At 35.3% G+C, this 13,128-nt stretch overlaps 3 protein-coding genes across 3 annotated transcripts; 2 read left to right on the forward strand and 1 right to left on the reverse strand.

The window, feature by feature from the left end:
• Positions 1 to 43: 43 nt before the first annotated feature.
• On the reverse strand, positions 44 to 6,940 carry LOC112792634 (bifunctional aspartokinase/homoserine dehydrogenase 1, chloroplastic). Its single transcript, XM_025835950.3, has 18 exons — positions 6,515 to 6,940; positions 5,933 to 5,997; positions 5,473 to 5,847; positions 4,591 to 4,679; positions 4,196 to 4,499; positions 3,960 to 4,012; positions 3,664 to 3,878; positions 3,438 to 3,525; positions 3,242 to 3,355; positions 2,904 to 3,002; positions 2,605 to 2,799; positions 2,341 to 2,423; positions 2,015 to 2,240; positions 1,495 to 1,640; positions 1,148 to 1,283; positions 739 to 822; positions 555 to 647; positions 44 to 473 (listed from the first exon to the last, which is right to left on the reverse strand). Exons 1-18 carry the CDS (start codon positions 6,664 to 6,666, stop codon positions 228 to 230), a joined length of 2,763 nt encoding a protein of 920 aa, XP_025691735.1. The 5' UTR covers positions 6,667 to 6,940; the 3' UTR covers positions 44 to 227.
• Positions 6,941 to 8,087: 1,147 nt separating this feature from the next.
• LOC112792637 (selenium-binding protein 3) lies at positions 8,088 to 10,954 on the forward strand. Its single transcript, XM_025835953.2, has 7 exons — positions 8,088 to 8,656; positions 8,818 to 9,013; positions 9,094 to 9,321; positions 9,445 to 9,676; positions 9,796 to 9,903; positions 10,049 to 10,321; positions 10,494 to 10,954. The coding sequence occupies exons 1-7, from the start codon at positions 8,491 to 8,493 to the stop codon at positions 10,773 to 10,775; spliced, it is 1,485 nt and encodes a 494-aa protein (XP_025691738.1). The 5' UTR covers positions 8,088 to 8,490; the 3' UTR covers positions 10,776 to 10,954.
• Positions 10,955 to 12,697: 1,743 nt separating this feature from the next.
• On the forward strand, positions 12,698 to 13,036 carry LOC112792638 (protein RALF-like 32). Its single transcript, XM_025835954.3, has one exon. The coding sequence runs from the start codon at positions 12,698 to 12,700 to the stop codon at positions 13,034 to 13,036; it is 339 nt and encodes a 112-aa protein (XP_025691739.1).
• The last annotated feature ends 92 nt before the right edge of the window (positions 13,037 to 13,128 follow it).

The following is a 13,128-nucleotide window of genomic DNA, read 5'->3' on the forward strand; positions in this document are numbered from 1 at the left end:
AGCTAAACAAACTGACAAAGGATTTCAAGATCATCAAGTCAACTTCTCCATCAAACTCAGTCATTCATTACTTAAAAATTTATTGGAAAATATAGCAGAATATATAAAAATAAAGAGAAAGCAAAGCTAGCATACAGCACTACAACGATTCTAGTGCTACACAAGCAGATATAGAGAGGATAGGGACTTGGATACAAAATTTATGCTTTGTAGAGAAGAATTGACGCCTATGATGGAGCACCAAGGTATGAGGCAAGGCGTAAAATATCACTGAATATTCCACCAGCAGTGACTTGAGCTCCAGCTCCTGGCCCACGAACTATCAATGGCTGATTCTGATACCTTCTTGTTGTGAATGCAATGATGTTGTCTGAACCTGACAAATGAGCAAATGGATGATCCTTCTTGTATCTTCTCAGTTCTACCGTTCCTTTTTTATTAGTCACATCCACCACACCAACGTATCTCAAAACCTTAAACAATAACAACCACAAGTTAATATAACGTTAATCATATTTTGAACATGTTACGCAACTAATCATAGAATTACTCACTTCCCCAGCATTTTCAGCTTCTTCTTGTTTCTTTGACAACAACTGATCAAATTTTGGTAACTGTTGCATGAACTCCTGAGCCGATGCACAATCCTTCACAAAGTCATCAAAATAGCGATGTTAATATAATGCTAAGCACAGACTAAAACTAAAACTGCATAATGTAACAGAAAACGGTTCTTACTCTTAGAGGTTCTGGCACAAGGCTTTCAACAGGAATATCTGACAGTTCTAGCTTTAAGCCAGATTCCCTTGCAAGAATGATTACCTGTAGAACCACGGTGGCTTCAGCATGTTGATTTTAAATGGCAACAATAAAAAAGAGGATTAAACAAGACAAGGAATGCTATTATGAAGCAAAACTAACATCATGATTAGCCTACATGTTGCGATTAGCTATCACGATATTATTCAACATACCTACCACCTGAAAATAACATTTATTTCCCTAGCCAATTTCTTATATGTTTGTTATTATTGTTATTAATTATATACATTCACTTTTAGGCACATCCCAAGTCATAAAAAATCTCAAACAAAGAACAGTTTATTTTGACAAAGTTTGTGTGCATGTTCATCACAGTAAGTTGTACCTTTCTAGCAACATCTGTTCCAGACAGATCATCCCTTGGATCTGGCTCAGTATAACCAGCTTCCTTTGCTTCAGCTACTACCTCACTAAAAGCTCGGCCATCTTTGAAGTTATTAAAGATATAACTCAAAGTTCCACTGCAGAACCAGGGGCAAGGCAATGTCTTATAGTTAATGACTAGATCAACCAAAAATGCATATAAACATAATAAGCATGATAATTGAAACAACATTCTTTAAATTTATGGTTCATGAATGGGGAAAAGTTTCAGGTGGGCAAGGAAACTGGAAATCTGGAAGATTATCGCAAATTAAGAGACACAAACAGAAATAATACGTGAAAGCAAACCTGAAGATGCCTTCAATTTGCAATATTCTGTCTCCAGTTTCAAGGAGCCCACGCAAAGTGCTAATAATTGGAAGACCAGCTCCAACAGTAGCTTCATAAAAGTAGTGTGTATAGGATTGCCTTTGCAGCGCTCTCAGACTCAAATACTGAATGTTGAGAGTGAAGGTGTTAGAATGCCCAAAAATTAGTAGTAATATATAGTAACCAAACAAAATACGTAACATATGTACTAGCAACAGGAATTTATTGATGGGAACCAGATTCAAGATTATGAACAGGCAAATTAACCTTCAGATAGAGCGCAAGAAGTAAACAACAGGCAGAAGAGTAAAGGCTCTCTCTATGTATAATATAATAATGGATTCTCCTTTTCCTTAAATGTCTAGTTCTTCATTTTTAATTTTCTTTAACCATGAACCTATAATGAATGGAAAAATTAGAAATCTGACATTACTGATAACACTACGTAATAGCAAGGATGAACTGGTTGCTATCACATCAACAATATGGATTACATCACCTGATCAAGCGGACCTGAATTTGCCTTCTTATTGGGGGTAACTACATGTATTCCTTTGCGCAACCAGTCATTGTAATGGCCTGCAATGATGGAATCAGATGTGCAATCCACTATCGCAGTGTTGGGTATAAAATGATTTCCATGCACGTGGTGAACAAATTTATCCAAATTAGCCACTTCTCCCTTCTCATCTCGAAGTTCTCTCCACCTAGCTAAGTCAATGCCTCTGCAAATAGAAATTACAGTATGACTTAATTAAGCGAGGACAGAGAGCCAAGTTCATAAAAATCCAAAAAAGAGATTCAGTTCAGATCAATTTGACTTACGACTCACTAAGAAGCATTGACTTTGAACTAATTATGCCCATTACACGCAAATCAATGTTGAATTCTTCTTTCAAAACTGAGGCCTGCATTAAAAGAGTTATAACATAAATTCACCACAAACTCTAAAAGGTCTTCTGGTTAAAAATCCTTCAGGTAAATTGACATATTAAAATGTACCAAATATCCCAGTATCATGGATTACTGTGTTTACTATGACAGTAGAATATATATTCACACAAGTAAAGTTATCTACAGAAACTGCACCTGATCCCTTAGTTGGTCAAGTAGTGTGCTCCCGATTAATCCTGGTCCAATAATGCCCATTGCTATTGTGGTTCTTGAGAGATAAAATCTGGAATGGACAGCCCGTAAAGCCTTTATACAATCCTCTCGCTTAATAACAACAGTGATATTGTACTCAGAACAACCTTGAGCTATAGCACGGACATTTATACTGGCCTGTTGGTCATTACAAGTTCGATCACAAACAAGTTAAAACATAAAAGAAATAATAAAACAAACCAAAATTTCAATCCTAAGCAATAACTTGCCAGACTACTAACCTTAGCCAATGCATTGAAGAGGGTAGCGCTAACTCCAGGGGTACTTGCCATTTTCTGGCCAACTGCGGCCAAAATGCTACAATTTGGAACAACAGCAACCTGAGAGGTGCTACGTGATTTAGAATGTAATTAAGGTAACAAAATAAAAAGATAAAACCTTCAACATCATTCAGCGACACATACTAACTCAAAAGTAATTATTCAGCTATTAGTTTTTACATCGTGATAATTATAAAAAATAAAAAAAGGAGCAAAAAATAAGAAGAGAAAGGTTATATGCTTCCTTTTCACTGATATCGCTCAATTGAGCAAAAACTTGTATGAACTGAATTTAGCACCTGAGAAAGACGTCCAGCATCCAAAGCTTGACGAAATCTAGACTGCAATGCCTCAGCAACAGCTTTTACTTCCTTCTCAGGAACAGCAAAGCAAACAGAATGCTCACTACTAGCCTACACAAACACTATTAATGATCACCACAATTTCTTATATGCCAGATGGATACACTAGAAAAACTGAGTATAAAAAATGCACCTGAGATATCATAATAACATTGGCTCCCACATCTTTCACAGCACCAAAAATAGCACTGGCTGTACCAGGAACACCAGCCATTCCCGTTCTGCAAAAACAACAAAGAAAAACACATAGCAATTATGATTTTGATGATTAATATATGTTATAGGACATCATATAATTAAATTGAAACAACTGAGCAGAAAATTATTCATAGTATAACGTGACTAAATTCATGGCTCACCCCTCCACATTTACAAGTGCCAAGTTGTCTATGGTTGCAAAGCCTTTGACAAAATTTTGGAGGTCCTGCTTATCTTCATCCTCAATAACAGAGGGATGACAGATCTTTGTTCCGGGAGCAGAGAGATTGAAAATATTCCTTATTATAATGGGAATTCCATATCGCATCACTGGTATTATCGTGCGGGGATGCAAAACATTTGCACCGAAATAAGACTGCAGACAGGCAATTCAATAGTTAATCTATTAAACTTTGAAGGGTCAATGGGCTTTGAGCATTCATAAATCCCATCTCACCATTTCCCATGCCTCTTGATAAGACAATGTCTTCAAAATCACAGCCTCACTAACTGCAGAAAATGTAATTGTTTACACTGAATCAAAATTTCATGTTAAAGATAGTCAAGCATAAAATAAAATCACAGCCAATATGTCAGATGCAAAACTACAGCAGTTACTAGATTCAATAATTCTCTATTTCTCTTAATCCACTTGGAAGTCCAACCGTTGGCGAAAGCAAGAGCAGTACAAACCTTTTCTAGGATCTGCACTAAACACACCATCAACATCTGTCCATATTGTGACCTGCCGAGCCCTGAATAGAGCACCCATAATTGCTGCGGAAAAGTCACTTCCATCTCTCTTCAGTGTAGTAGGAATATTCTGGGGTGTACTTGCAATGAATCCAGTAGCAATGATTACTTTAGCAGGATTCAGTGAGTACCACTTTTCAAGTCCTTCTTGAGATAACGAATAGTCAGGATCAACTTGATTAGAGCTAGTAGGATTTACAATAAGGACTTCCCTTGTATCCATCCATTTGCAATCGACCCCATTCTGCTCAGTCCCAAAGGGGAAGCATGATGTAACAAGCTCAATTCAGATAGAAAGTGAGAAAGAGCAAATCTTTATAATTAAAATAGCAAACCTTTCTAATAACTAAAGACAACATCTGAGCAGACCATAGTTCCCCATGTCCCACAACAAAATCTGTAAAGGACTCCGTTGCATGACCAGCTGCAAGATATTACACTATAAGTTAGGATTGCAGTGTAATTCTTAACTATGGAATTCAACATAAGGAACAATACGAACACATTCTTCATGAATCATGATAAATGATTCAATTTAGATAGCTTTGATATAACAACTTTTTAAAATCAACCTCAAGAAGACCCGTCTTTGCTCATGAAAATAACCAAAAATGAAAACACATTTTGTTGTTTCACCATTATATCATCTCATAGAGGCTGTGCAATTGATACAGTTGGAAACCAAAATTGAATTCCAAGGAAAGAAACTGGGTCAGAAAATGCAACTTTCCCATTTTAAGTCCTAATCTTCCCCTGTATGTCCCTATCATGGTCACCAACCCAAAAAATATCAACCATTTGAAAAAGAATTCATAGCTCAGCAGCAGTTTTCCATTAGCATCTATGTTGGGCCTGATAACAAGATAAATTCACAGCTTATGAAAATTACTTGATATTCTGAACACATGAAAATACATGGATGGTGAAGATCATATGACCAATATGATTTCTTTCTTGATTTTTGTAAAGTGGGTCTCCTATCCTCTCTTTCTCCATTTTTTTTCTCTTTCATCTTAATAAAATTCTTCTCTTATGAAAAAGAAACAGATAAATAAAATCTAGATAAAAACGAAAACCTCTAAAAGGAACAAATATACCTGACCAAGAAAACGAAATAAATAAATGAACAAAAACAAATAGCTTTTTTACCATAGAAAAAGATAGAAAGAGAACATAGACAATATCAAAGGTGGAGAGTGAATAGATGTGCCTATGACCTATGTATATTGCACGAAGCATCGCCTTGAGGTTATTGATGTCTTGATGCAACTGGGACAAGAAACTAGCAAGATGATCGCCATCAAGCAGATCATGTGCAGTTTGGGTATGCTTCTCCAGAACAACATCCAGTGCAGCTACATAATTTTCATCTCGTGATTGAGCCTTGTTGATAAGGTCATACATCATGTCTGTAACCTTTGACATTGCAGAGACAACCACCAATTTCCTTTCCGAATCATCCTTAATAATGATATCCGCAACATTCTTTATTCTTTGTGAGGTTCCCACACAAGTTCCACCAAACTTGTGAACAGACCAAGTATCTCCTTTAGGAAGCTGTTTTTCCTCTACAGATAAATTCAGTGAAACATCTGCGGTGGAAAAAATGCCATTACATTTACCATCTTCAAAATTACAAGTACAAACTCCAGCATAAAATTAACTTGCAGTCAAAACCTGCAACTGAAGCGCATATCCTGGTGCTTGATGACTCTCTTCCCGGTGGTAAAGTGAGACCCTTTCTGAGATAGAAACCATATTCTCACGAATTAATAACAACAAGTAGCAAAGCTTAAAAAGAAAAAAGGAAAAAAAGAATGCGTTCATTAGAAAATAAACATAGGTAAAAGAAGTGTGTTGCTTTTGAAAAGGATAAAGAAACATACAAATTTTATGAAAACAATAATATAGTAAATATATGACAGCAGAAAAAAGATTCTTTTGCAGCTTTATAATGGGTCAGATATATATCTTATATTATTATGGTCATATTATTCAGATTTTCGATTTTTATTTTGCAATTTAGACTTATTATTCTGCGAATCGCCGATAACAATAAAGGAACGAGTGCATGATTCTTCAAGCGAAAGAATATTCCATCAAATTCTGCGTTCAGCTATGAAGTTACTACACATAAATAAATAGTAAGGTAACACTAGAGCTTAAATGGAAGCAAAGAGAGAGTAGCAGTTAACCGGTTTGCGTCATGCAAGTGTAGCGCAGAAGATGAAGAAACCTAATACATTGAAGAGAACGTACCGAAGGAAAAGGGAGGGGCGGGAGAGGGGGAAAGCGCGGCATTGAGAGTGGAAGATGTTGCGGTGGTGTGAGAGTGAAGCGGTGTTGGGATTGGGAGGGGGGAAGCAGGGGGAGGAGGAGGAGCGAGAGATCGCAGCAGAGAGGGACGCCATGGTTATGGCTGCAGCAGCTGCACCTCACACACAAAAACAGAGAGAAAGAGAGAGAATAAGACAGTGTTTGGTTATGCGGCTTTTGAGGTTGGTAAAGGGAAAATGTTAGTGCTGAGTAACTGAAACAGGGGATACTAATCACCGATTAGTGATTACTGGGTGAGTGAGTGAGTGAGTGAGTGAGGGGACCCTGAACCCGTGAGCCCAAAGTCCAAACAAATGGCTGTGTAGTAGCCAGTACTTTAGTAGTCATAGATTATGTAAAATTTTAATTAATAAGGCTAATCTAACTCAACTCATAAATATCAACAATAGTTTATTGTGGGATGAGTTCCATAGTGCTTTTGGTTCTGTTTCAAGTTCCATACTTTGAACTACGTTTTTTTTGGTAAAAACTTTAGTAAAAGTTTTACAAATATTTTTAAATTTTAGTTTATTTTAATTTTATTCTAAAAATTTTTTATTTTTATCAAATATATTTTTGACAGCTAAATTTTTAAAAAATTTTCAATTGAACAACAATGCATAACAATTATATTCAATTTGCTTGTATTGAAAATTATTCTTATGAAATTGTTGTTAAATTAATCCTAATTTTTTGAAAAATTAGTCGCCAAGGATATATTTGATACAAATAAAAAACTTGTGAGACAAAATTAAAATAAAATAAAACTTAGAGATATTTTTAAAATTTTTACTAAATTTTAGAAACAAAAAATATATTTTATCCTTTAATTTCAAAAATAACACAGCATTTTGCTAAAAGCGTCCTAAAAAAATTTTTTTAAGTCATAAAATAATTTTTTTTATGTATTGATACTTTTTTTTAAATCTTTAAAACGTGTTATTATTGTGCACTTTTTATAAGATTTTCTCTCATGATTTCTTAACCAAACAAAATAATTCTTTTTTTTTTACTAAGAAAAATCCTTAAAGACACTACTAGCGAAATAAACTACTAAAAGAATCCCTTTTAATAAAAAAAATTAGGTTGTTAACATGTTTAATTTAAATAGAAATAGAATAGTTAGAAACGTATAATTTGTTAAAAATATCATTTTTTTATAAAAGATAAAATAAAAATTTTGAATAAAGAAAAACATTCCTAGTGAGACTGAAGAGTGAAGAGTCTTTTGCAGTTCTAACTGCATTGAAGCTTGTGGGGACCGGAGTGATCCTTTCTAGTGAAAAAAAAAATTAGATGGTATCCACTATTTAATCTAACTATTTATTGTTCTTTTTTATTTATTTCTAGTCTCACTTATAGAATTAAAGGTGAGAGATTACACTGTATTCTATCAAGTATTAAAAAAATTGGGGATGATCCATTTCGTGTGGAAACACCCTCTCTCTTTCCTTTTCGTTTTTTTTTTTATAAGAATTTTGGTTTAAAACGAATATCAATGGTAGCAGCCTAAGTTGGAGACCAAAGAGGCAATACTCTCTGTATCAGAGCACATAACAGACAAAGAAAAAGTGTTACAAGTGTCATTGCAAACATTAAAATATGCATTTCTTTTTTTCTTTTTAAATGGCTAAAAATTAAAATAATGTTTGTATAATTTCTCACAACATTAAAATATACTACCTACTGAAGCATATTATCTTCATTATTTTTATATATAAGGATATACTTAATTATATAGTAGATTGAAGTATTGAACACGTACTTGTCTTCAACTTTGATGCATCACACGTGAAAATCAGTGACGTACACCTGCACATGAACTTTGTACTCATCCATTTCACACACTCTTCATCACTATTATTATTTTCATCACCTTCTTCTTCTTCAGGCTGTGTCTTTGAGAGAAAGAGAGAGATATGGCAACGGATGTGGCAGTGCTAAAGCATGGTGAGGTGGCAGAAAAGGTGATGAATCAACGCAACGGCCTTGGCTGCTGCAAATCAGGGCCTGGCTATGCTACTCCACTTGATGCCATGTCTGGTCCCAAAGAGACTCTTCTTTATGTCACTGCTCTCTACTCAGGTACCATAAATTATATGATATGGTAATAGGTGAAACTGTGAAAGTGACATCTGTTTAGTAGTACTATGAATAGCAATTTAATTTCTTTCTAGAAAATGTTGTTTTGTTTTGTTTGATTAGGTGTTGTTATTCATTGATGTTGATGATTCAATGAAATACAGGAACTGGAAAGGAGAAGCCTGATTATCTGGCCACAGTGGATGTGGATCCAAACTCTCCAACTTATTCAGAAGTTATTCATAGGTTACCTGTTCCTTATTTAGGTGATGAACTTCACCACAGTGGCTGGAATTCATGCAGCTCTTGCCATGGTGATCCTTCCGCGGATCGAAGATATCTGATTTTACCTTCACTGGTGTAAGAGACTAAACTGAAATTTCCTTTAATTTTTCTAAAAGAAATTTCCTTGTTAAGAAGTAATTGTTGGCTTATTTCAGATCCGGTCGAATATACGTGTTTGATACAAAAACAAATCCAAGGTCTCCATCTTTGCACAAAGTTGTTGAGCCTGAAGATATCATAAGTAAGACTGGATTAGCATATCCACACACAACCCATTGCCTTGCTTCCGGAGACATAATGATCTCATGCCTTGGAGACAAAGATGGAAATGCTTCAGGAAATGGATTTCTTCTTCTTGATTCAGAATTTAATGTGAAAGGAAGGTATCAGAATTCATATATTATATTGAGAAATACAAGAATGCATGATGAACTAATTGTATGAATTGACTATGACTTAGTTTCTTTCTGGTTACATTGGTTTGTTCATTGCTTCACATTTGCTAGGTGGGAAAAACCAGGGCACAGTCCTCTATTTGGGTATGACTATTGGTACCAACCTCGCCATAAGACTATGATAAGCACATCGTGGGGCGCTCCTGCGGCGTTCACCAAAGGTTTTAACTTACAGGATGTCTCTGATGGCTTTTATGGGAGACATTTACATGTATATAGCTGGCCTGAGGGTGAATTGAGACAAACATTAGACCTTGGTCAGTCAGGGCTTATACCCTTGGAGGTAGATTGGTTTACATAAATCTAAGGATTTGTTTCTACTTTCTACCATTCCATTTATAATATAATCATGGTTAACTATAAATTTGGTTGTCTTTGACAACTAATCTATCCTAAATGCAGATAAGGTTTCTGCATGATCCTTCTAAAGACACAGGGTTTGTTGGTTGTGCATTGTCAAGTAACATGGTGCGGTTTTTCAAGGCTGATGATGGATCATGGAGTCGTGAGGTATGCTAGAACTAGAAAAAAAGATAGATATCTATTTATCTATTATAGTATTATCTTCTGGTTAGATTTTGTGCTTCAGTTGAGGCATGTTTGATTAATAAATAAAAATAACAATGATACTTATATACTAAGCTGACCTTTTCAGGTTGCAATATCAGTGGAACCATTGAAAGTGCAAAACTGGATTCTTCCAGAGATGCCTGGGCTTATAACTGATTTTCTGATATCTCTTGACGACCGGTTTCTGTACTTTGTGAACTGGCTTCATGGTGATATAAGGCAGTATAACATTGAGGATCCCAAAAATCCTGTACTCAAAGGCCAAGTATGGGTAGGGGGACTACTTTGGAAAGGAAGTTCCATAGTCGCAATAGCAGAAGATGGTAACACTTGGCAATCTGAAGTTCCAGAAGTTCAGGTACTAGTGCTATTTAATTTTTTCAAAATTATAGTCCACTTTAGTATGGACTGCTAGAATATCATGGTCTATTACTGAAAACCTTTTTTCTTGAAACAAGTATAATAATATCGTTTAATCCATGTAACTGAATGCGCTGTCTGGCTGATAAGATCGAAATTTTGCCTTTCAGGGAAACAAGTTGAGAGGAGGACCTCAGATGATTCAGTTGAGTTTAGATGGGAAGCGGCTATATGTTACAAACTCTCTCTTTAGTGCATGGGATAAGCAGTTTTACCCTGAGCTTTTACAGAAAGGATCACACATGTTACAGATTGATGTGGATACTGAGCATGGTGGCCTGAAAATCAACCCAAACTTCTTTGTTGACTTTGGAGCTGAGCCCGATGGTCCCTCCCTAGCCCATGAGATGAGATATCCCGGTGGCGACTGCACTTCAGATATATGGATTTAATTGCACATTATTATGATTGCTTGGTAATAAAGTTATCTTTCACAATTAAATGGTAAAGAAGTGTCTTTCATGTAGCTTAAGGTTTCATACTAGTTACATTTATGTCATCCAAATTAATATCACCTCCAAAACTGGGAGCTCTTGCTCAATTGAATTGATGAGTTGTCCTGTTTCTTCTATTGCTTTGAAAATTGTATGTTTCTCATGGATGCCATACAATGTGAATGATGGGAGGAGGGAAAAAAAGAACAAGTTAGTGATTCAGAAAGTTGCATTACTAAACACCAAAAAGATATAGCACCATGTAGCAAAAATTGCTTGCCCACACCAACTTAGTAACCTCACTCATCATATGTCTCTACTTACAATTTTGTTTTTTATGTTTTGTCCCTTTACTACATTGGAGAATAATGTGTGACAAAGTGGAAGATTGAAGTTTTAGTATCATATTATTATCACAAGCAAATATGGTTGCTAATTGTAACACATTCTTGTTAGCACATAATCATCATTTTTACTTACTATTGTTGTTTTGGAGTGTATTCTTATGTCAATATTTTTGGATGAATAAAAAATTGTATCAAAAAATGGCGGAAACAATTAAAAAGAAAGGGAAAAAGAGTGAAGTGAACACAAAATAATATGCAGGCACAAACTACAAAGTGAGTAATAAGTTTGCTGAATATGAGAGTCAAATACCATGCTTTGAAGATACAACAGAAATCTATGTAGGTATATGACTATATGTCCATGTTGCATTGATTTTATGGATTAAAACAACCATCAAACCGCTGTATCCCACTGTATAAAAAGTAAAAACAACTCATTAACTATTGAACCGACAAAAATAAACATAAACTAAGCAACAGACAAAAAGTTGCTATGTACCATATTCAAAGATAAGCCATTGGAATTTTTTAATATGTACACATGCACACAAAATAAACAATTGCTTACCAAATCCATGGTTCTCTCTTTCATAATCCCATTTGTTTATATCATCTTATCTGTGCAAAATTAAATTATTGCTGAATCCCAAATAAATTACTGCTACTCTTGAATTGGACTTAATTATTGGAAGATGATATTATCATATCAAATTTCAGTGAGTGAATCCCAGTGAACCCAATGTCAACTAGAAAGTTGAAACAAACTGTTATGTATTATTGAAAAGAAATGGTTCCAGCAACGCCATCTAAATTGTTAACATGAACAAATAAATAAAGAATAGAATCCTTGCCTTTGCAAAAATTCCAATTTTGTAACCAGTCTCTTTATCCATTAAAGGGGAACTCCGACGGAATTAGTAATCAGCCGTTAATTTCTCGTATGGTCGACGAAGATCAAAAGACTAATGGCTAGTGAAAAAAAAAATGTGTGTAAAGTCATGCCCTCACTTCATTTTAGTCAAATGAGACGTAAAGAACACAGCAACAGTGTTTTGAGATCCTTTGACTAATAAAGACTATACTATAGTCATTGTAGGTAGGGCATCAAGGTGGAAAATGTACCAAAAGAGTTGAAATTCATGATTATGAGAACACATCTTTGCACCTATTTTCTCCTTTTCCTTCTTGTCATGATAATCCCCTTCCAATTTACCTAACACTGCATTATGGATATGCATACTTTCTTAGGATATATGTAATGGCATGGAATAACAAAGTTAAAATAACAAACTAAGTAACAATTATTTACAAAGGGTGAATAAATCATCAAAACTAGAGAGAGAGAGAGAGAGAGAGAGAGTTCATCAGTACCATATTGTCCAAAAGGTTTGGTGAAGTGCGTTCCATCAACTTATCACTAATGCAGTCCCCACTTGCATCTTTCTTTTTTTTCTAAAAGGTGCTCTCATATATTATTATTATTATTATTCTCTATATAGTGCTTCTTTGTGAAAGAGAACATAGAAAGTTAGAATGGCCTCAAAATCCAGCATTAGAATTGTGTTCTTCTGCTGCCTTATGCTGTGCAGCACAGCCGCTGCTTCATCATGGACAAGTAATTCACACACATGTAACGGATCCATAGCCGAGTGCAACCAAGACGACGAGCTGCTTATGGAATCCGAGATAAGCCGCAGGATCCTCGAGCAGAGGAGAATCATCTCCAATGGAGCACTTACGAGGGACAAGCCGGTTTGCAACGGTGGTGCCAGCGGCGAAGCTTATAGTAAAACAGGAGGGTGTCTTCCTCCACCCTCAAACCCTTACAATAGAGGTTGCTCTAAGTATTATCGTTGTAGGTCTGATTCTTAAATGTTGTTGTTGAATGATCCATGTGTATGGTTTTTGTGCTGTCTACTTTATGGTTTTGAAATTCTATGAAAATTCCCCACAAGATTTTCTAA

Source organism: Arachis hypogaea, chromosome 13 (assembly GCF_003086295.3).
Source record: "Arachis hypogaea cultivar Tifrunner chromosome 13, arahy.Tifrunner.gnm2.J5K5, whole genome shotgun sequence".
NCBI classification, from domain to species: domain Eukaryota; kingdom Viridiplantae; phylum Streptophyta; class Magnoliopsida; order Fabales; family Fabaceae; genus Arachis; species Arachis hypogaea.